The 24,753-nt window shown below is 36.8% G+C and overlaps 2 protein-coding genes and 1 long non-coding RNA gene across 12 annotated transcripts in view; all 3 read left to right on the top strand.

Moving 5' to 3' along the window:
- The first annotated feature begins 2,646 nt into the window (after positions 1 to 2,646).
- Positions 2,647 to 5,395, top strand: LOC121999464 (U2 small nuclear ribonucleoprotein B''-like). Its single transcript, XM_042554147.1, has 5 exons — positions 2,647 to 2,687; positions 2,797 to 2,863; positions 3,534 to 3,605; positions 5,059 to 5,231; positions 5,387 to 5,395. Exons 1-5 carry the CDS (start codon positions 2,649 to 2,651, stop codon positions 5,393 to 5,395), a joined length of 360 nt encoding a protein of 119 aa, XP_042410081.1. The 5' UTR covers positions 2,647 to 2,648.
- A 388-nt stretch (positions 5,396 to 5,783) lies between these two features.
- LOC122000207 lies at positions 5,784 to 7,344 on the top strand. Of its 2 annotated transcripts, none has more exons than XR_006117019.1 (4): positions 5,784 to 6,044; positions 6,175 to 6,284; positions 6,375 to 6,428; positions 7,310 to 7,344. It is a non-coding gene; the product is annotated as an uncharacterized LOC122000207 (long non-coding RNA). The 2 variants fall into 2 exon arrangements; XR_006117020.1 differs by lacking the exon at positions 7,310 to 7,344 and adding an exon at positions 6,511 to 6,585.
- Positions 7,345 to 14,266: 6,922 nt separating this feature from the next.
- The window catches only part of LOC122001618 (receptor-like protein EIX1), a 31,952-nt gene continuing 21,465 nt past the window's right edge, over positions 14,267 to 24,753 (top strand). For 2 of the 9 annotated variants that reach the window (XM_042556467.1, XM_042556463.1), the window contains exons 1-3: positions 14,530 to 18,303; positions 19,636 to 19,688; positions 19,799 to 19,872. In XM_042556467.1, coding sequence (XP_042412401.1) covers positions 14,597 to 17,272 — 2,676 coding nt within the window. In that variant the 5' untranslated portion in view covers positions 14,530 to 14,596 and the 3' untranslated portion in view covers positions 17,273 to 18,303; positions 19,636 to 19,688; positions 19,799 to 19,872. The other 7 variants (XR_006117412.1, XM_042556464.1, XM_042556462.1 and 4 more) reach the window with 7 other exon arrangements.

The raw sequence follows: 24,753 nt of genomic DNA on the forward strand, positions 1-24,753 counted from the left end.
GGTGATTGCGGCCAACCAAAATATGGCTCACCCAAACCCAATTTCCTGCCTTCTCCTCGAGTAGGATTTCCACCCAGCTTCTCGTCCCTCGAACGCTGCACACGTTCTTATCATCCACCGGTGTACTCTTCCGCAGTTCTCTCGTCCGTCGGACGCACCGAGCCGGTCGACTCTCTTCCCGTGCCGTCTTTCTCGCTAGCTGCATCTTCCACTTGACTTCCTGCGCTCCTAAGCTCCTGCACACTTAGACACAAGGATCAAATAACAAACAGGATCTAACCTAACTTGGTTGATCACATCAAAATAACCACGGGGTTCAACAGTCAGGTCCCCAGATCTCTTCCTGGTCAGGTTTCCAGAGCTCTTCCTGGTAAGGTCTCTAGATCCCTTCCTGGTCAAGCCTCCAGATCCACTCCTGGTCAGGTCCCCAGATCTCTTCCTGGTCAGGTCTCCAAAGCTCTTCCTGGTCAAGTCTCCAGATCCCTTCCTGGTCAAGCCTCCAAATCCACTCCTAGTCATACCTCCAGATCCACTCCTGGTCAGGTCTCCAGAGCTCTTCCTGATCAAACCTCCAGATCCATTCCTGGTCAGAACTCCAGATCCACTCCTGGTCAGGTCTCCAGATCCCTTCCTGGTCAGGCCTCCAAATCCACTACTGGACAGGTTTCCAGATCCCTTTCTAATTAGACCTCCAGACTCTCGTCTCAGCGCGAGTTATAAGTGAGCATGCTCTCACACTTCCAGACTCTCACCTTAGTGCGAGTTATAAGTGAGCATGCACTCATGACCAACGACCTCTCAGTCGGGTTTTCAGACTCTCGCCTCAGCGCGAGTTATAAGTGAGCATGCTCTCATGCTTCCAGACTCTTGCCTCAACGCGAGTTATAATTGAACATGCTCTCACGACTAACGACCTCTCGGTCGGACTTCCATACTCTCGCCTCAGCGTGAGTTATAAGTGAGAATGCTCTCACGCTTCCAGACTCTCACCTCAGCGTGAGTTATAAGCGAGTATGCTCTCACGACCAACGACCTCTCGGTCCGGCTTCCAGACTCTCGCCTTAGTGCGAGTTATAAGTGAGCATGCTCTCACGCTTCCAGACTCTCGCCTCAGCGCGAGTTATAAGTGAGCATGCTCTCACGACCAACGACCTCTCGATCGAGCTTCCAGACTCTCACCTCAGCTCAAGTTATAAGTGAGCATGCTCTCACGCTTCCAGACTCTCACCTCAGTGTGAGTTATAAGTGAACATGCTCTCATGACCAACGACCTGTTGGACGGGCTTCTAGACTCTCACCTCAACGCGAGTTATAAGTAAGCATACTCTCACGACCAATGACCTCTTGGTCAAGCTTCCATACTCTTGTCTCAGTGTGAGTTATAAGTGAGCATGCTCTCACACTTCCAGACACTACAAGAAAAACCCTCATAGACATCAGTGGAACAACAACGGTTTTAAGCAAAAACCGATGTCTTTGAATATTTTACACCAGTTTTTCCAAAAACCGGTGTCTATGAGCGCAGATTTTCGCTCATAGACATCGGTTTTTTAAGCCGAAATCTATGAGCGCCTTTTTTTTCGTTAATAGACACCGATTTTAACAGCGGTTTTTAAAATCCGGTGTCTATGATAAAATAAAATAATTTAATTTTTCCACCAATACTTAGCCGAAATTTGCAACACTTCACTCTTTCCTCCAAACCTAAACCTAAACCTTTATCGCGCCGTCCACCATATACCGTCACAATGCCGCCACCACTTTTCTCCTCGCCGCTGGCCGTCCGACCATCTCTCTCAGCCTCATCTCCCTCTTCCCCCTTAGGTAGCCTCCTGGGACATCTTACTCTGGGAAGGCAGGTCCACCCCGTGGAATATGTTACTTAGATTCGTAATCCTTTTTAAACTGAATGTCTTGGTTTAATGTCTTGGCATCCATTCTCTTAGAATATGGGCGAGGGAAGAATCCGCTCCCGGGAAAGCACATGAAACTCTCACGGCGATGTGCTACGGTGCTACCGCAGCAAGTGTGTCGCCAAGGAGCTCGCCTCTGCCTCGCCGTTTTCCTACCTCCACCACGCAATCCAGTCCGCCCGCAGGATCTGGTTCAACAAGGTCGTACCTTTGCCCCCCCCCTCTTCTCTACTGTCGATCACCCTCGCCGACCCCTTTCCTCACCTTCTAATTCTTCAGATCGACGTCGCCAGATGGTCCCATCCGCATCGTTCGCCAGTCTTCTCCCTGAAAGTTGAAACCCTAAAAATTCGAATAGTCTCGTCGCCACCCATGTCGCACTTCGGGAGATCAGGGCCGCCGGACATCAAGGACACCTACTCCCTCCTCGTTCTCAACATCAGCTTCCGTGAGTGTTTTCCCTTTCTCCCCGGACTCTCTTGCTGGTTTTGATGGGAATCCAGTTTTTGACTCGCGTTCTGTTCGAATTGCTAGGTACCACTGCCGATGATCTCTTTCCTCTCTTTGATCGGTACGGGAAAGTCATTGACGTGTTCATTCCAAGGGACCGGAGGTGAGAGATTGCTGTTATTGATACGATTTTTGAGTTTCAATTGTTTACTAAATTGTTTGTTCGTCTTTTGGCAACTCAAAGGACTAGAGATTCATGAGGGTTTGCTTTTGTGAGGTATAAGTATGTTGATGAGGCTCAGAAGGCTGTTGATAGACTTGATGGCAAGTTTTTTCTACTTTATTTTTGGTTTTGATAATTATTTTTCTGACGATGTTTGATCTTCTGGAAAGTAACCTGTAATTTGATTATTATTTTTATTGGATATTGTAGGGAGGAATGTGGATGGTCGGAATATTATGGTTTAGTTTGCAAAATATGGACCAAATGCTGAGCGTATGTAAGTTATGGAACTGCTAGTATTCTTTTGTGATTTTTTTGTTGAAGTGATTATTTTTTGCTATTGTTACACTGACTTGAATTTAGTAGATTAGAAATAACTGGAAGGTTTTGCATTTAAGAATTATTTTGTATATCTCCTTTACAATACTTGAACAAATTTACTGAATAAATGGTCCAAATTTTAATATCTTAAAGACATGAGTACTGTCACTCCAACACTTCTGATCTTGTATATCTGATTTTGATGTGCATCTAGTTACTTAGACAAAGACAAGGGATATTAATGCGGACATCAGAAATCTTATATGATTGTTTGGAACACAAGTTGCACAATAAATGCAAAGTATACTTGAAAGAATTTTTAGTATTTAATAAATTCAAGCAGCCTTTGATGTTCTAAACTACTATCCCATTGTTAGCAATAGGTTAGTGGGTGACTGTTTGAGGTTCTTCCTCACACATTGTTAGTTTTGTGCAGAGTTTTACAAGTTTAGTTAATCTCTTAACAATTCATAGTGTAATGCTGCCCTTTTGACTGCATCTCGTCAATTTGTAGATGTGTATCTCATCTTCTATGGATGTAAACACTAAGCAATGTGATGTTTCTTTTCTGTTTAACATGAAATCTAATAAGTTGTATGTATCTTTTTTTTTAAAATATTTTCTAGACATAAAGGAAAAATTATGGAAGCAGTTCCAAAGACAAGAGGAAGGTCAAGAAGTTGTAGCCCTCGGCCTAGGTAATGATTTTTTATGTCAATCAGAATTGACATTTTACAAATTTTTTTTTGGAAGTTTGTGTACCTTTGTGGTTTTTCTCTTAGTTAGCACTTCAACTCACATAGTTGATATGGAATGACTATTATCTTTTTTAGAGTTATCCCTCCTGAAAAAATACAGAATATTTCAAATTTCTGTTCAAGTTATTGCAAGATTACCTCAGTCATATAGATTGATGTCATTTGAACCTAATCTAAGAAATTGCTTGATCAGCGCTACCACATATTCAAGCTATGAGCAAACGAAAAGTCCTTTATGATGAAAAATATATAAGATTTTGGGGCTTAAAAATGGTGAAAAGATGAACAGAGCTTGTACATGGCTTAATGACCTAAGGATATCTTTTATGAAATTGCAGCAAATGCATGACGGATGTAATTCTGCAGTGAGACCAACAAGTAAGAGTAACAGGATTTTAACTTTCTCTATGGTCAACCTTGCATAATTGTTTGCTATGAAGAAGAGTGTACTGTAATCATGTGTGAACTGTGGATATCCCCCCGAATCAAACAGTGTACATCAACAATTTGAATGAGAAGGTCAAGAAAGAAGGTTAGAGCCCATTGTATTGCACAGATCTTTTGTTGGTTTTGGGTTTTCCCAACATATGAGTTCTTCGGTTTAGGTTTTTTTTTGACTGAATTTTTTCTTGTTTGTGAATGTTAACGGTGTTTAAACAGATTCAGTGAGCATTTGAAAGTATATCTAATGGATGTTAGAATACCAGATTTAGAATAACTTATATTTATTTCATACCTGAGCATTTTGTTCCTCGTAGGCAAAGATTTAGTTTTCAAAGTACAGGCCCTCAAAGCTCTTTGTTACTTGTTGCAAAGATGGCGACATGTTCTTCTTTGTCTCTCAGGAAACAGAACTCTATTGGGCGTTAATTATTCTCTGATCTAAACTTGCATCATGTGATAACGTATTTTATGTTCTTCCAGAGGCTTAGCGTTTCATAGCTATAAGGGATAAAGTTGAATCTTAAATATTTTTAGTCTGCTTTGTGTTGGTGAAAGTAATGAAGGAATAGATGGGTATGAATGTATTGTTGTTGTAGCTTACTTGTTTGCTAGGAATTTAATTGTATTCAATTGGTAGGTTTGGGGAATCTAAATGGCATGGCATGGATAAGAATAGGTAGGGAGATTCATAGTTTGCCCGTCATATGTACGCACAACTGTTCACAGATCTGTTCCGTTGTGATGCTATACATTGGAGTAATATGTGCTCTAACTTGCTATTTTCTTTATTCATTTCCTTTATCAGGTATTTGCATAAGAAAAATATAAGGATTAAAATCAAACTCAAACTTATAGTTCATAAGTGTGACTCAATTGCCTGGATTTGTGAATTTGAGAGATTAAGGAATCTATTTTTCCTTACTACATTGTCCTGGTTTTTGTGCTACAGAACTTAAACGATCACTCTATGCTTTATTTTCACAATATGGAAGAATTCTGGATATTGTGGCCTTGAAAACACCAAAGCTGAGAGGCCAGGCATGGGTGGTATTTGCTGAAGTTCCAGCTGCTAGCAATGCAGTACGACAAATGCAAAGATTCCCATTCTATGATAAACCCATGGTGAGTTTTATTTAACTCGAAATTCATGTTATTTCTTAAAGCAGTAATTAGTAATCTTTTAGACAAGAGAACACTTGGTGATACAAAAAAAAAAAAAAATCGTGTTAGTGATTTAATTCTGGAGTGAGGCTTGTTTCCTACTCTGTGTTGTTTAGGTTCTGTGAACTGTTGTGATAATAGAACCTATTGTCTATTTGTTTATTTCTTCGCTTTGATTATCATTTGTCATTGATTTAATCTGTATTTTAGTTGAAATATAATTCGACTTCAACTCATAAAGATTTTACATTGACCATATTTTACTTGGTTCTTCTCCATACGAAGATCAATTGACCAGTTATTATACAAATCAAGAATATAAAATTCCTCAAATTTGTTCTATTTTAATTGAAATCTCATTGCTTCCCAAAGATGACAGTGATCCAATGATTCTTTGTTGGGTTTGATATGAAATAAGAAATTACATATTTGGTATCCACACTTCTACTTTTTGTGTGAAGACTTTTACACTGTTTGTCTTTAGGTCTCCTTAATAGTTGCAACTACGGGTTTGATGTTGTTTCTCCATGTCAAAATGTATTAATTGGCTGCTATATGAAACATGTCTATTTTTTCCTCTAATTATTTCTATTTTAACTAATATCTTACTCATTTTTAAAGTACATGATGATTTGTTGTTGACTTGCATACAAAAGAAGAGAAGTTTATTTACTATGTGTAGTTCTTGTTTGTGTGAACTCTTAATCATTTTCTATTTATTTCAGGTTCTTCATAACATTGCTATTGCAGAATACTTTCACTGGAATATGCTACGTAATTCAATAACTCCTATTTTTCCACTAGACTGTTAATCTCTTTTTGATTTTGTGGATAACTTTGCTACAAACTATGCTCTGAAGAGAGTTTATTATGTCAACTATGCATTGGGGATATCTGGACGTAGGAAACCTTGCTGGCATCTATTATGAACAAAGTCATCTTGACATGGCAATTATGCATTACAAGCAAGCTATCAACTGTGATTCTACCTTTATTGAAGCTTACAATAATCTGGTAAGTTGATAATGGTCTAATATGTCAAAATGTATCCTTCTTGATGGTGAGCCAGGTTAGTTAATGATCGACTTTCTTGCACATTAAAAGGGGAATGCTCTCAAAGACGCTGGGCATGTGGAAGAGGCTATCAACTTCTATAGGGTGACTTTTTAATTTGGATATTTTTATTCTCTTAAGTTTTTTTTCCTTGTTGAATAACTTCATTTTAATAATTTTTCCCAAGTCATGCCTTGCTTTACAACCTAACCATCCACAAGCATTCTCAAGCCTTGGCAACATATACATGGACTGGTAAGCTTTAGAATGTTTGATGACAACTATGCGGATTTGTTCCTTAATGAAACTTCTCTTCATGCAGCAACATGATGAGTGTTGCTGCATCATTCTATAAGGCAACTTTAGCAGTTACAACAGGGATATCTGCGCCCTTCAACAACTTGGCTATTATATACAAGCAATAGATAGAGTACTATATCTGTCTTTTTCATCGCTAGTTTGAGAGTTACTGCATATTGCCTCATTTAATGGAAGAAAGTCATATAATTTGTCTATCTTCTTCTTTGCTGTCTTTGCCCCTAGTTGGAAATTGATAGTTCTCTTGTATTACACCAGGGAAATTATGCAGAAGTGATAGCCTGTTACAATGAAGTTCTTTGCAGACTGCTGCTGATGGTCTTGTCAATAGAAGGAACACATTTAAGGAGATTGGTAGAGTTACTGAAGCAATTCAGGATTATATATGTGCTGTGAATATCAGACCAACTATACCTGAAGCCCATGCAAATTTGGCTTCAGCTTACAAAGATAGGTAATTTCTTCTTTGAATTTGTGCTGGTGTTGGACTATATCAGTCTCTTACATCATTGATTCTTCTTTCTATTTATTTGTGGTTGAGATAATTGATGAACGTTTCTCTTTTTAAGCATTCCAATTACTTATCTTGTTACCTGGTGCTCTTACTGCTTTTTCAATTATGATTTTTGGTCTTGATTTACTAATATATTATTTATGTATTTTTACAGTTTACAAATCTCAAGTACTCCAGAGTTGAAATTGATGAAGTGCGGTTCGAGTGGGCTGAATGCATGCTAGATTACATTTGAGTAGGAAAGGTATTTGATTTTTGAAAACTTTGGATGATGCATGCATTTGCATGGAATGTAAATTGCGAATATTGCCTTGATGTGTACAATATCTATTACCTTTTGATGTTGTAAAAAGAATATTTGTGTATTTTATGGATACTGTTGTAAGAAGAATATTTATGTAATTTGTGAATATTTGTGTATTTTATGGATACTGTTGGAAGAAGAATATTTGTGTAATTTGTGAATATTTGTGTATTTTTTTGGTTATTGTCGGTTTTTCACTGTTTCGGAAATCAAATTTGTGCTGTTAAAAAATACTGATATTACATCAGTTTTCCACCGTTGCAAAACCGGTGTTATTAACTAATATTACATCGGTTGTATACCGCTGCCAAAATTGGTGTTATTAGCATATAATATTACATCGATTTTACACCGTTGATGAAACAGTGTCGTTAAGTGATACTACACCGGTTAATAACCGATTCGAACACCTGTGTCGTTAAGTGATACTACACCGGTTTAAACCCGATGTCTAAAATGGCAGACTTTTACATCGCCTTCATAGACATCGGTCGAAAATGTAATAGACACCGGTGGAAAACCGAAGTCTATGAGGGTTTTTGTTGTAGTGAGACTCTCGCACTAGCGCGAGTTATAAGTGAGCATGCTCTCACGACCAACGACCTCTTGGTTGGGCTTCCAGACTCTTGTCTCAGTGCAAGTTATAAGTGAGCATGCCCTCATGACCAACGACCTCTTGGTCAGGCTTCCAGACTCTTGCCTCATCGCAAGTTATAAGTGAGCATGCTCTCACACTTCTAGACTCTCACCTCAACACGAGTTATAAGTGAGCATGCTCTCATGCTTCCAAACTCTCGCTTAGCACGAGTTATAAGTGAGCATGCTCTCACGACCAATGACATTCCTGTCAGGACTCCAGACTCTCGCCTCAACGCGAGTTACAAGCAAGCATACTCTCACATTTAACAATTCATTGGCTGGTCATTCACACTCTCGTTCCCGATCGGGTTTTTCGCAAGCAAAGCTTTGGCTAACCCTCCTCAGGGTCCACATAAAGTAAGAAGATACTAGGAACAGAAAGTAAAGAGAAAGACATGGATAGAGACCCAAAGCCCAACTAGATTGACATTCATTTGATAAAGTTTAAGAAACATTCTTCAAAAATCACATTATTACATTAGAAATATCTAAGTGATCAGAGTTCCCTTCTTGTATTAGCAGTCGGTCAACACCTCGGGCAAGGGTGCTCTGCCTGACCTGCCTACTCCAGATCAGTTCGCACTCGGGTGAGCTCCGCCTTGGTACACTAAATAATGCGAAGTTGTTGAGCAATGGTTTCATCTTTCAAGCGGTTTTCTTCTTGAAGAAGGGTTACAGAAGCAGCGTGTTTCTCCTTTAAGTAGATAATAAATTGGGTCTAGCTCTTCAAATCTGAATAAGCCTTATGTTTCAAGGCTGCTTCAGCCCAGACCCTAGATTTAGCAGCTAGCCAAAGTTCTTCAATTTCTCGGCAAAGAGAAGACTGAAGGTCCTTGGCCTACGTCATCTCAACCGAAGCAATGTCCTTCTTGGCAAGTAATTGGGTTAGCTGAGCTAATTGAGGGCGTAAGGATAACCCCTCGTCAGACTCAGGGATAAATTCCATGGTCAGCAGAAGTTAGCAGGGGAAACACAGTGGCATAATGGAAGTCAGGGGGAGTTAGCCCCTTTTAAAGAAAAAGATGTGAAGAGTCGTCCTCGAAGCATGCTATGACATCTGGGAAATAGTGCATCATTTAAAGACATGTTACATATCCAAGGATCTGGGAACCAACGTAGCATGCATAGACATCTGGGAAAAGAAGCAGCGATTAAAGTTATAATGGCGAGCCAAATGTAATCAGAGTCCGGGTCTAGTCAGTCGGACTTGAGCCTCCTTCGACTAGATTTGGGGGGAGGCTTGTGATATGGTGCATAATGGTAGGGCCTGATCGTCGGGAGTCAAGGGGATGTGACAGTCAGAAGTCAAGGGAACGTGATAGTCAGAAGTCAAGGAGGTGTGACAGTCAACAAGCAGGGATAGAAGGGTAGGATCGCCCGGTGTCATCAGATGTATAATGCCAGGTTGGGCACTCACAGGTCAGGAGCCCAGGTCTAGATCATGGCGCACAATTGGGATAATGCTCGACCTGTCTTTACCGGTCAAGTTTCTTCAACCTAGTTTGCCTATACAGAGCTGTTACTCCCGGTCGGGTCTGAATCGATGTAACAGGCCCCGTCATAACATGACCCTTCATCAAGCCTTCTCATTAGACTTTGGCAGATTATCCCGAGCTGACATACCTGGGCAGGACAAAAGGTGCTACACGACAACAGGGTCAGCGAATCGTAACTGTCTGTAAGAGAATAACTGTTGTATGTCAAGGAATATTCCAATAGTCTGTGGTCACCTGCGAATGGAACCTTATTCCAGTCTATAGGAGGATGCCACATGTCCTTCATCACCCGACAGGTCCTGACACCCAACATTCGCTGACATTGGTCAGTCTCCAGAGGTGCGCATGGTCATATAAAAAGGGAAGTCCTCTTCCTTACGTAGGTATGCTCTCTCGCATCTTCGCACTTGTCTTCTACTTTATTTTTCCTTCATACACTGTTCTTCTAGGGAAAAAGTACCTAACTTGAGCGTCGGAGGACCTACTCCGGGGACTTTTTCCCTAGTTTTTGGCCTCTAACGCCAGTGTGCTCATCTGAGTGTGTGCAGAGCTCAGGTACCACCGGCTCAGTCATCATCATCCGTCAGCACCACGTGGGAGCCCCCTTTTGGAAGCGCATACGAGAAAGGTGTCTCAGGGTCCCCTCTGTCAATGCTAGCAATATCTCACCCGGTTTCCGTATGACTTAGATTCCGGACAAGATCAGGAGGTGAAAGGAAGAAAAAGAAGATTTATATTTTTAGGTTTGGACTTTATTTTTACATCTGACATTTTACAATTTTATTATTATCTTGTATACAAAATTTCAAACCACTAAAGATATTATACTTTTTTCACTATCAATTAATAAATATTAAAGTAATTATCTTTTTATCTCAAGATTTTGTTGATGTAGGGAAGATCGGATAATCGAACATAATTTTAATGTTGGAAAATGTTCAAAGTTAAGATTTTTTATTATCTAATGATATTGATTAAGTATAGAGAAAAGTCTCTAGTTGAGGCTAGACAAAGAAGTCCTGGTTAAGTGGGTTGAATAAGAAATCTTAGTCGAGTTTATTAGACAACAAAATCCTGGTCGAGTGGACTTGATAGAAATCTTGACAGATCGAGGACATTAAGCAGAAGCCTTGGGGGGACACCAGGCAGAAGTGTAGGCGGGTTAAGGATCAGATGTCTAATGGGAAGTCCCGGAGGTCAAAGCTCGAATGCTAAGTAAAAGTCCAATATGTCTGGAGGACCGAATGTTTGGCAAAATGGTAAACTCTCCTGAGCGAAGTCGGTGAAGACACATTCCCCATTGAGGGAACAGTAGGTATCGGTTTGACTTAGGATTTTAGCAAAATCCAAAGTTAGAACCAGACATTCTCGAGACTATCCAAATTATTATATTATATCTTTTTTTTCTAACTCTGTAATACAGGAAATTGAAGCTCGAAGTTGGCCGGAAAAGAGACTTCCAAGTGCCTGAGAAAGGTCCAGGTGCTCGGGTGAGCCAGCATCTAGCTACGTGCGCAGATGAGTTGGCATGTTCCTGTTGGCCAACACACGTCATAATCCAAGCGACCGGGAGTGATCCAGGCACCTAGATCAAGATAAACTTTTGCGGATAGAGTTTCGCTGAGGGGACGCTATGTCAGCCTGATGGAAGCACCCGGGGACCGGTCCAACCTCCCGGATGAACATATAAAAAGAACCTTTGACCAGTAGCTTCAGTACATCATTCTCTAAGACTTCTATACTTGCACACTCCTTCGAATACTACTCTACGATGCCGAAACGCTGCCCCAACAATGACTACGCTCAAGTTTCTATTCCAAAGTTGTCGGTATAATTGTTATTGTTTATTTGTATTTTCATTTCAAGTTACTTGTGCAAGCATTCAAAGTTTTAGTCGATTGTCCAATGAAAGTACTTAACGAGTGTAGTCCTTGGAGTAATAGTCATCGGGCTACGAACCAAGTAAAAGAGAAAACTATTAGTGTGTGTTTGGTTGGGGGTTATCCTTGATAACCTTAGTTATCCATCCAATGTTATCAATGAAAACCCTGTTTGATTTTGGTAATCGATGATTCTCGAGTAATGTTCCATGTACGACACGTCAACAAAATGGATATGTAACCCAGAATTGAAAAACCTCGGAAAACTGAGGTTTTTCTTGATTCTGGGGTTAACGAAAGTTTTTTACCCAAAATACCCTCGAGTAAGAGAAAAATGTGATAAAAAAGAAAAATGTAAATAAAACAATAAAAAAATAAAAAATAAAATTTTTTTTAAAAAATAAAAAAAATTAAAAATTGAAAAAACAAAAAATAATTAAAAAAAATAAAAAAGGGGGAAAACATAAAAAATAGAAAAAACATTAAAAAAATAAAAAAACGTAAAATATAATAAAAATGTAAAAATTTAAAAAATATATATATAAAAAAATAAAAAAATAGAAAAAAATAGAAAAAACATAAAAAAATTAAAAAAACATAAAAAATTTAAAAAACATAAAAAATTTTTAAAAAACCATAAAAAAATTAAAAAAAAATTAAATGAACTGACACTTACGAATGACATAGAAGTACCATCAACAGTCATAATAAATATAAATGAACGAGGAGCAAAGGAAACAAAAGATGATAAATTAGATACATATGATGGGAGGCACAGAAGTCCAAAATCTACAAGGATGAAGATATATCTAAAATATCAGACGATGACAAACCTATATGAGAGGAAGCTGACATGACAAAGGGTTGTGAAGCAAGGAATTGTTAAAATTGCACCAATATATACGAATAAGATTTCCATGAAAATTCTATACGACCAGACATGATGAAAGAACGAATAATACTCAGAATAATCAAACTATAAGGACACACATTTGTACGATATGCAAAAACTAGTTTCAGGACGACCCGTGATCACACAAAAAATCTGAGGCAGAAAAAGATGTCAAACGTAGAAATCGATAGCACATGGCGTCGGTGTTGAAATCGGTAGAAAAGGACGTTAGTGTCGAAATCGACAACACAGGACGTTGGCACCGAAATCGGTAGAAAAGTGCATCGGTGTTGAAATCGACAGCATAGGATGTCTGTACCGAAATTGACAGAAAAGAGCATCGGCACCGAAATTGGTAGGACAGGAGATCAGCATCGAAATCGACAACAACAGTAGGAGACAGCAGCGCAATATGGAGCAGTAACAGGGGCAACAGAAAAAATTAGATCAGAGAAGGAGAACCTGACTCTGATACCATGTAGAAATTAAGAAAAGAAAAAAATTAATCATATTATTTAATCTAAAATTGATACTTAGAAATGCAAGTATAAAATCTTATATAATTAAGTTAAAAAAAAACCTAAACTCTAAATATAAATCTCTAAATATATAAATAGGGAAAAGACTAAATTACTTTAAAAATTATAAATAAATAAATATATAACCTAATCATTCAAACTTATTCATCTAATTAACTTTCTGTATATTGAATAAATATAAATATGTTCTTATCAAATCAAATACTAAATTTATTTACGAATGTCTAATTCAATAAAGTCTTGATATTTCCTCAATGCGGAGAGGTTACGATGAAAAGATAATTCACATAAACAAAGGGTCACATTTTTCATAAAATTTGGTGCTACTTTCTAAGCTTGATTAGTTAAATACCTATATGTATCGAGGTAGTTTTTCCTTCTTATCCATGGAAATATAGTCATGTTAGTTACTTGTTGTCTCTTTTTGTTCGGTTTCTTTTAGGAGATGCTGGCAAACTGTAGCTATATTAGTTTATTAACTCAATACAATTATTTTTATACAATATATCTACTTTGGTTGGAATCACTTTACCGATTATCTTATTTTTAAAAAGAAAAAAAAAAGGCTCCGAATGATATATATGTCATTATTGTGAATCGATTATTAGATTTCTGTTTTCCAAATCTTCCAAGTCAATAGAAAACAAGAAATTAAAGTTAATGGTGATAATTGTGAATGATATAAATGACAATTGTGAATCAATTATTAGATTTTTTTCAAGTCTTCCAAGTCAATACAAACACTTGAGCCAGAAATTAATGGTAATGATGACTTCCATGGATCATAATTTTTTTTATTAATTTTATCTAAATTATATAAAGGAGAGATGGAGAAAATGTTGCTAAATTTTACGTCAGACTCTATACAATTATCTCTATACGATATATATATCTATTTTGGTAGGAATTTCTTTACCAATTATCTTTCTTTTGAAAGAAAATATCTTAGAATGATATATATCACTATCGTAGATTTTTTTACTTTCCAAATCTATTCAAAGTCAATAGAAATAGCCAAGCAAGAAATTAATTCTGATGGTAACTTCCATGGATCATATATTTCCTATAATTTTATCTAAATTATATAAGGGAGAGAGGGAATAAATATTGCTAAAGTTTAAGTTAGACTCTATACAATTGTCTTTATACGATATATCAAGTTTGGTAGGAATTCTTCACCAATTATCTTTCTTTTAGAAAAAAAAAAGAAGACTTAGAATGATATATATCACTATCGTGAACTAAATTGATCTTTAGATTTTTATTTTCCCAATCAATAGAAATAGTTGGGAAATAATGGCGACTTCTATGGATTTGTACAAATTAAATAATGGAGAGAGAGGGAGAAAATGTTGCTAAAGTTTTCGTTGATCTGCCTTTGAACTCTTTGTGTGACATCTCATCTCATGGCTACTGCTGCTACACTCAACCTTCTTCTTTACCTCTTCTGGATTTCTGTCTTTTTTTTCTCTGGAACTTTGCAACTCTGCATAGAGAAGGAGATGAAGGCTCTCTTGAGCGTGAGGAGTGGCTTCCCTGACGTCGACAGGCCGCTATCTCCATGTAAGGGCGATGACTGCTGCAGTTGGGAAGGTGTAGGATGCAACAACATCACAGGTTATGTTATCAAACTTGACCTCTCTTTAATTAGTTATCCTTGGCAATATGATACTGTTTTCAACACCAGTGAGATGCATCCTTCATTGTTTCATTTGAAGCATTTGGAGTATTTAGATATAAGTGGGAACAACTTATCTGGCCATCAAATTCCTGGCTCGATTGGATCTTTAACTCAATTGAACTACTTGGACCTTTCGAGTTGTGGTTTGAAAGGAGAAATTCCCTATCAACTTGGCAATCTCTCCCATCTACGTCACTTATCTCTAACTGATAACCATATTTTTGGAAAAATACCGGCATCTTTTGTCCATCTCAGAAATCTGCAGTTCCTGTACCTGGGCTTTAATAGCATCAGCGGAGAGATTCCAAAAAATATTGGAAACCTCAGAAACATACAAAGCTTGTTCCTCCTTAATAACCATCTCAAAGGTGTAATACCGAAAAGCATAGGAAACTTGAGTAAGATGTCAGTTCTTGACCTTTCTGATAATAGAATTGTTGGAGGCTTACCAGAGACTATTGGCAATCTAACTGAATTGCAGAAGTTGGACTTATGGGGTAATCAGATTAATGGAAAGATACCAGAGGCTATTGGCAATCTAACTGCATTGCAGATTTTGTACTTATCAGATAATCAGATTAATGGAAAGATACCAGAGGCTATTGGCAATCTAACTGCATTGCAGAATTTGGTATTATCAGATAATCAAATTAATGGAAAGATACCAGAGACTATTGGAAATCTCATTCAGCTAGAATATCTCGATATCTCTTTGAACAACATAAGTGGATCGATTCCTGATACCTTAGGAAGCCTATGCAACTTGAGTGAAATCTATCTCTTTAATAACAGTGTAACAGGGAGAGTTGTTGAATTCTTTGAACAACTATCAAGATGCAAAACTAACGAACTTCTTTCCCTTTACTTGGATAACAATCAGTTAAGTGGTCCTTTTCCGAGTCATTTTGAGAGGCTTCAAAGATTAACTGAACTTAACCTTCGTTCCAATCAATTGAGTGGCTCACTTCCAGCATCCTTGGGGAAATTGTCTGCATTAGAGATCTTAATACTATCTTCAAACTATTTGGTTGGAGACATCACAGAAGCCCACTTTGCCAATCTCACAAATTTATATAGCATGGATATATCTGACAACAACTTGTCAGTCAAAGTGAGCCAAGATTGGCTTCTTCCATTTCAAGCAGAAGCAATTATAATGCGCTCTTGCAACTTGGGACCTAGATTTCCTCCATGGCTGCGGAACCAAACCATTTTAAATAACCTAGACATATCAAATAATGGAATATCAGATGCTTTTCCTGATTGGTTTTGGAGTTTGTGCTTATGGAACATGAACCTAAATGTTTCTCACAATGATATGAGAGGAATGTTGCCGAGCTCTTTAGAATGCTTCGAGAATGTATCAACTTTGGATTTAAGTTACAACAAATTTGAAGGCATCATACCAAGAATGCAACTTTCGAATGCATATTTGGTCTTTTCTCACAATTTCTTCTCTGGACCTATTCCTAGCAGCTTGGCTGATAATGCTATATATATGTCTTTGTCAAACAACAGACTGAATGGTAGTATTCCATCCTCCATTTGTACAGCAGATGATCTACGAGTTATCCACCTTGCCAACAATGGTTTATCTGGAACACTCCCAGATTGCTTCAGATATAAATCGAGTTTGGTGATCATCGACGTTTCAAACAACATGTTATCCAACAACATCCCTAGAACACTTGGACTTTTAAAAGGGCTTCGATCACTGCACTTCAATAACAATAACCTCTCTGGCAGAATTCCCACAACATTGAAACACTGCCTTGAACTGGAGGTTATTGACTTTAGCTGGAATGAATTGTCAGGTGAGATACTCAGTTGGATCGGACCAGAACTGTCATCATTAAGAGTCCTTTCTTTGACGTCAAATAAGTTCACCGGTGGGATTCCATCAGAACTCTCGTTGATCCCTTCCCTTCAAGTCCTAGATCTTTCTCACAATCTTTTCTCTGGTTTGTTGCCTCCTAGTTTTGGTAATTTCACAGCTATGATGACAAACCAGAACTATGAAATTCCTTCACCACTACAAATGCTTGGTTATCTTTATTATACAGAGAACCTCATTATAATTGCCAAAGATTCATCACTTACCTTCACTACTTTGCTTTCACTTGTCACAAGCATTGACCTCTCAAATAACAATCTCTCAGGCATGATTCCTGAAGAGTTAACAAATCTTGATGGCCTCCGCTTTCTCAACTTATCTTCCAATTACTTTTCAGGGCAAATACCAGAGAAGATTGGTCTTATGAGCCAACTAGAATCACTTGATCTTTCAAAAAATAATTTATCAGGTAGAATCCCTTCGAGTATCTCCGCTTTAAATTTTCTAGCTGTCTTAAACTTGTCTTACAATAATCTTGTTGGGAAAATACCGATGGGCCCTCAACTTCAAACCTTCACCAACTTGTCTTACATGGGAAACCCTAAGCTTTGTGGGGAACCACTTGAAATCACATGTCTTGGAGACAACCAAACCAACAATGACAGAGTCACAAAAGAAGAGTACGTGCCTAAAGATGATGAGTATGGAGGAATTTGGTATTTCATTGGCTTTGCTCCTGGATTTGTCTTTGGCTTTTGGGGATTCATGGGTGCAATTATGATTAAGAAGAGCATAAGAATCAAATACATTTTACTCATCGATATAATAATTGGTTGGTTTATGCAAATGTAATGGAAACTAAGTCTTAAATAGGCCTAAATTAATTCTAGAATTTATGTGTGTAATAAGAGCCTGTGCTTTTATGATATAAGATCAAGTTTGGTGTAATGAATTTAAGTTGATATTGATATTTAAGTCATGGATCATTTGTGATTGACTCCATCATCAGATTCAGGATATTAAGAGTCCTGGATCTGATCCAACTGCTAGCTAAGCATCTCGGTCGGCTTCCAAGATCATCAAAGAGGCAGCAACTAGAGGCGTTGGGCATTCATTTTGTTTCATTAGTGAACATGCTGTCAATTACACACCATTCTATTTCGGTATAATTTACTATATCTATGTTCCTTCAATCTGAAAATTTATGAACTACCTTTGATTTACGTTTTTTTACCTCATAGTTGAATTCCAAAGACATTGAGCAGTTTAAGCACATTTACATGTTCCATATCATCATGCTCTCATGCGTTGATAGAAAAATCACTTTTTATTTCGACATAAGTTACTTGGATAATTCATAATTTAGAAGTAGTATATAATAAACAACTTGGATGATAATACTGCAGAAGTAAAAAAACATATTTTATTTCGTATTTTAAAAAATGTAAGCTTCATTTTTTTTATATTATATTATTTCGGCATAATGTATTTGATAAATTAAAAAATAATTTTAAATTTATAATTTATAGATACTAAAGTAAAAAAGTTGAACTAAACAATTTCACCAAAGCTTAGAACAAAATACTTAGTGCGCGCAACCCTGTTCTTTTCTCTAACCCTAGCAATCTCTTCCAGCAATTTAAGGTACGCTAACCAACAAAATTCCGCACCCGACGACGAGGAGGTCACTGTTCTACTCCTCCGCCTTGCTCCTCTCTTCCGCTCCCCTCTTTGCTATCGTTCCTTCCTCCGCGACTCCACCGTCACCCCCTCCAGTTCCCGCTTCGGCCACCCCGACCTTCTTCGAGCTCCCTAGGTCCGGCGGAGTGAGGGCCCTAGACCTTCGTGAAGGTTATGGTGAAATCTCTGTCGATGGAGATCAGGTAAATTAGTATCGCATTATTTCCACGAAAAATAGTTTTTTCTAATAGCAACAAAAAGATCGAGTTTTACTTATAATTCTTATGTTATTACATTTCTGCTGATTCATTGGCGTCTCACTAAGAGTAGTGGTCTGATTGAAAATTATTGTTTGATGGCCTGCTATTTCTTTCATTCTTTTCTTCCATTTTTCCCCTCATTGTAATTTTCAAACTTACAATGGTATTTATATATAAATTTTTTACACTTGGTTCTGCAAGGAATTTCAATATATTTGATTTAGTAGGCTTGAGATCATTGCATCTAGAGAATGTTAGAGAGAACAGAAATATTTTTATTGTAGATTCTTTAGGAGCTAGTAGAACTAATAGATTTATTGGTAAGGTTATACGGATCATTAATATTTGAATCTCAAGAGTGCCATCCTAAGATCACATAGTGAGGGGAAAAGAAAAGATATAGACGAATATTTATATCATGCCATCAAGTGAAAAAAATATCCTTTTGGAGTTGCACTGCCGTTAACAAACAGAGGCTCTAATCATGAGTATAAACTGTTACCATTGCCTTCTTGAGGCATTAAGGTAAAATTTTCTCTTTAATGTGGATATTGTTAATGCTTTGGGGAAACCAAAAAGTAGAATTTTCTACTCTATAGTATGCATATTGTTAATGTGTAAATTGAAAATACATGATGGATTTTGAAGGTGAATTAAAAGGAGGAGAGGTCCAGAAAAGTATTGTACTACTAGGGAAGAACAATATGTTTTGCAAATTGTACTGAAGGCACTTTGAACATCAATGAGATATACAATTCCACTTCATATATTAGATGTACTATAGTAACTACAATAATTGTGCTTTTAGTATTTGTGGTGATGGATTATCTACATGAATCTTATTCTTATTGGCCTGATGAAGTATTCTCTAATAATACAATGGAAGTGATCTTCTTGATGAATGAGTTGTTTTAAGTCAGGTTCAAAGAGAATATTAATGAAGTTCTATTAACAATTTCATTGACTTGGACGTCAGAACTGGGTTTGTTTTCCTACATGCTTGCATGAATATTTCTTGTTCACGCTATGTAAGAGAATTACCAACTAGATGATTTTTTTGCTGTTTATTTTAGTAATACATGAAACTGTATTCATAATTTGAGGCTTGTAAATTGTATTTTGCTGAATGTTTGCCCACAATCTTGAATCTTTTATTCTAAACAATATTTTGTTGTCGGGACAAACATCCTTCTCTAATATAATCCAAAAAGTTTGAGAGTCTATGAGATTGCTAAAATTGAATATATATGATCTAACAATCTTATTTTTGCAAAGCAATTAAGCAGTGGAACCCATGGATCTGGTGAAGGGCAAAGGAGCAACCAAATGTAAGAGGATATACAAGTCTCATCTCTACTTATTTTGTACTGTTTCTTTAATCTTCAGAATTCCTTGAAACTAGTTCTATATCTAAAAAATGTCAATATCTATATTACAGAGTAAGGCTTCATAAAAAGAAGCAAGAATAGTCAACTTAAAGTGGAAAGTCCACTGCCCAAATTGAGGACCAAGGTACAATGTTATATATCTCAAGGCAAGAAGATTTTTTTGCCGTTGTAATTCAATTTCAAAACTAAACATCTATATGTGGAACTGTGTGCATCTGCAAGAAGCTAACCGAGTTTGATTATATAAAATCTACATATGTGAGGTTTGAGTAAAATCTACATTCTACATAAATTAGAAAATGCTACATTCTACATAAATTAGAAAACGCTGATCCTTGTTAAATAGGCAGTTGAATGATGTTCTATAATTGATGACTAGAACTATGCATGGCTGAAAGAATAGCTTCGAACCATGATCTAATATCAATAAATGTGAGCAAATCAAAATTGAGAGAGAAAGACACCTAAAGGTTACAAAAAGGTTGTCACATCTTTAGAATTGTGAGATAGGGATTGTAATAGACGTTGGAAATTTAACCTTGTGTAATAAACTTTATTGCCAAATCTTTGACAAAGGTTGTCACATCGTTGGAATTGTGGGATAGGGATTTCAAACTTCCTATTACTTTTCCTTATTCTACAAAGTTATATTAATTGTTTGCATTCTTAATTTAATTTTGATTTTCTAGTTAAACATTCTTTAATCTGTATCGATTATGTTTATATTCTGTCTAACCATTCTAGATTGTCTCTTCACCACGTTATGCACTCATATTTTCTCCTTAGAAAGGCTCTTGTCGAACACAAAACCTGTGCCTTGGTAACAGTCACAGAGATTCGGATATTGGTAACAAAGTGGGTCTGTTGAATGTGGATATTGTGTGATGAGATACATGAAAGAGATAGTTGAATCTAAAAATCCAGAGTTGGAGAAAATGGTGAGTTTTGATATTGAATTATAGGATCATAATAATTCATAAAATTCTCCAATCGTGTTGATGTTTCTGTGAAACTTTTAATCTTGTGCTAAAAATCTAAATAGAAAAGTAGAAGTCTCATGATAAAGATGAGGTATGATTCTAGACAGTTAATCTCCTAGATTCCTATGGAGCATTACTAAAAGTTTTGTTCTTGAATTAAAGAAACATGATATCATTTGCTTAAATGCCTTAGTCTCCAATCTTATTGATGTTTGTGAGATAGGTTTGTTTTGTTGTAAAATTATGATATGTAGAAATGCTTTTCATATTCTAAATAATTTTTTGGTCTTTTCATCATAATATTATTAGTGAATTATAGTTAGATTGAATCTAATGCATTTTGTATTTTTTATATTTCAGTTTACTGAAACAATCAAGAACAAATATTACAACCAATCTCAATTTGATGAAGTCAGAAATGAGTGGAGTGAATTTGTCTACTCGTATGTATAACGTGCCTAAGTCGTGTATGTTGGGATAAATATTTGGGATCATTATGGATTTTAGGCGTTATTCTTATGGATGTAATTTGTGGTAAACAGTGGATATACTTTTGTGAATGTACTTTTGGATATAGTTGTGGATATAATTATGGATAAACTTGTTTGTAAGATTGATATTCGTCAATACAAGTTATATGATTTAAATAAATTACTTTGTCAATAAATGTAAACTACAAAGTAACATAATGCGAAATACTTCAACATATATAAATTATGGTGAAGTTATAGAATATATTTACTTCGGTAATAAATATAAACTGTGAAGTTACATATCATATATTACTTCGGCACATTACAAAACCAACGAAGTAAAAGATGTTTTTTTTTACTTCGGCATCAGTCCACCTTTGAACCGATTTTTTCTCCTTGAACCGGTCAAAGACTTCACTATTTTTCAAATGTACGACTTCTGTGATAAGGCGAAGTAAAATAGTACTACTTTTTTTACGTGCATCTACTTCGGTAATTATCTATCTACGACTTCTATGAATATATGTAGTAAATCAAGAAAAATCTACTAGTGAATTGCTCTCTATTATTTCTCTAATTGTCTTGATAATATTCCACATTACATTGTATGTAATTTTCATCTATGTTCTTTCCTTCTACTTATTTGATCACCTATATAATAAAGACCGACTGTATGTCTTTGCCAATTATGAAAGACAATTTTAATCCCCTAGAAAATCTATCATTTGTCAAGTCAGTGATCAATTTTGTCGAAAGCTTTCTCAACATTGACTAGTAGTTAAGCATCAAAAGCAAGAAATCATTCAAAGAACTTGAATGAGCTAATTAATGAGTTTAAATCCAAACAAGGATCTTAGCGATATCGATTGTTTCATTATCATTTATCTCATTCATGATGGCTTCTTTTAAATATTCACTTGCGCGTAACTTCTTCATATAGAGGCTAGACATTGCTGGCTCAAGGCTACTTGAGGCCCTAGGCAAAAAAAGATTAGGACTTTGTTATTATTTTAAAAAAAAATTCTTACCTTTTTCATTTCAGATAATAATGGATTTTTTAATAAACATATTTATATTTAAATAATAATAATAATAAAATATAAGTCCCTATTAATTTATCAAAATAAAAATATTTAAAATTAAAGGAATAAAAATTTGATTTCTATCTTACAATTTCAATATAATAATACTTCAAAATTTGACTCTTACATGTATAAATATAATACATATTCTTTTAGAAGCATTTTTATAAATAAGAGGAAAAAAATAACAATGATTTAATCATTATAAAATCATTCTATAATAAAGAAGGTCTCAATACATTTCAAAGTTAAATCTATTTTTAAAAAATAATAATAATTATCACTTTCCCTTTCCCTTTCCCTTTCCTAAATCACTAACTTATTTATTTATTTATTTTTTGGAGTAAACTTGCATTCTCTTTAAATGGAGATCCTACTACTAAATCTTTACATTCTTTGATTTCGCATTTTTTATAATGAAGTCTTGGTCGGGTATAAATAATTGATCAAGTATAGAATATCGACTGAGACTAATACGGACAGAATGTATTTCGCATATATACAAAATAAGCTTATGTGACTAATCAGGTATATGTAACAGGTGAATCAAAACAATATACAATCATGTAACAGCTTAATCAATTTGGTAACAAATATCTTCTAGAATTCTCTGCAGGTATGCTAAATGACAAAGAAGGTACATCTGGGGTAAGAAAAAGATTCCTTAAACTATTATGATAGTTCTGGCTTACATCATCTCTTAACAAACTTTAACAAATCGGGGTCCACCTCATGACTGTGGAGGTTAGGTGAGGTGGAATAAAAAGGGAAATCCTCTCCACTGACAAGGTACGCAAATATACGCATTGCATCCAGATTAAATCCTAATTTTCATACTTGCTTCTTCTTCTTCTCGCGCGGAGACTAACTTGAGCGTCGGAGGGCTTAACCAGGGATTCCCACCCCGGTCTTAGGTCACTAATGCTTTATCGGTCGGTCTCGTTGTGTGCAGGGAGACGAGATTATCTCATCCATTAGATTGCAGAGTTTCCGCTGATCCCCGGAGTCACTTCACCGGAGTTCCCTTTTGTGAAGGTATCATTCATAAGATCCGCTTTGGTTTTCTCCGACCGATTGTCTTATATTTGAACGTCAGTGAGGTCCGCTGTGGTTTTCTCGGATCTTCTCTTGTTCATCCGTATCAGAATTCACCATCCCCCATCGACGCTCAGTGCTTCATTTTGCAAGCTCTCAGACAGGATCAAATTTGGCGCCGTCTGTGGGAATTCTATTACCTGAATCTGAGACTACGTGATGGAGGGCACTGGAAAACCTAACACTATTACTCTGACCCAAGAAAACGTGGAATTGGTCATCAACTTCAGGGTCCAGAAGGCATTACAACAACAACAACAACAGCAAGCTAATACGGGAGGTACCTTGCCGGTAGCATTAAATCCGGCGATCTCAACTACAGATCACCGTAAAAACAGAGGTATGGAAGAAGATGATGTGACTTATATAACCCCTACCCCTATTTCCCCCACTAGACAACCTCGATCATTTTTCCGCCCTCTCATGGAACAAGGAGGACGAAAGCTGGTGTTGCAAGAGTCCTCTGATGAAGCACCAGTAAAGGAAAAGTGTAAAGGAAAAATGGTGACCAGTGATAGCTCTCCCGAAAGAATTGTTACTCCATTCTTTCAGAGAGATCTTGATGACCCATTGCCAAAGCGTTATCAGAATTTGAATGTTGGGGAAAACTCTGAGACTACAGACCCAGAGGATCATCTTGCTAAATTTGAGAACGCCTCTCCGCTACAGCAATTTTCTGATGGGCTAAAATGTCAAATGTTCCTCACCACCCTTGGTGGAGTAACTCAAAGATGGTTTAAACGCTTACCAGAGGGTTCTTTTCGGTGCTTCAAGGATTTCCATAAAGTATTTCTGCATCACTTCTCTAGCAACCGAAGATATCACAAGACCCCTTGGAGTCTTTTCTCTATCAAACAAAGATCTAAGGAAAGCATCAGAGCATATATCAAGAGGTTTAATCAGGTATCTATTGATGTTCCTAATGCTACTACAGAAATATTGGTGAGTGCTTTCTCTCAAGGCCTCAACGATAACGATTTTTTCAAGGACTTAGTGCGTAGTCCCCCAACCAATTTTGATTTGTTGATTGAGCGAGCTACTGAATTTTTTAACGTTGAAGAAGATCAAGTAGCTCGCAAGAAGGAAATTATAGTGCCTGTCTCAACCACAGTCCACGAGGGAGCTGTAGCTCCTATTCATCCGCCAAGGGGGCCTCGTGGAGCTCCCCCTCCACCTCGCCAGCCTGAGCGAAGACCGGAAGTAGTCTAACAAGTGGAGATGCCATAAGAAGCCCCTCGAAGATGGTGTACCTATCATATGTCGGGTACTCACTACACTGAAAATTGCTTTGCCCTAAGAAACCAAAGAACCAACAACAATCATTATCGTCGACGATCTCCCAACCGACAGCCCTACCAGAGGTATAACAATCCTC

The sequence above is a fragment of the Zingiber officinale genome, chromosome 7A, assembly GCF_018446385.1.
Source record: "Zingiber officinale cultivar Zhangliang chromosome 7A, Zo_v1.1, whole genome shotgun sequence".
Taxonomy (NCBI): domain Eukaryota; kingdom Viridiplantae; phylum Streptophyta; class Magnoliopsida; order Zingiberales; family Zingiberaceae; genus Zingiber; species Zingiber officinale.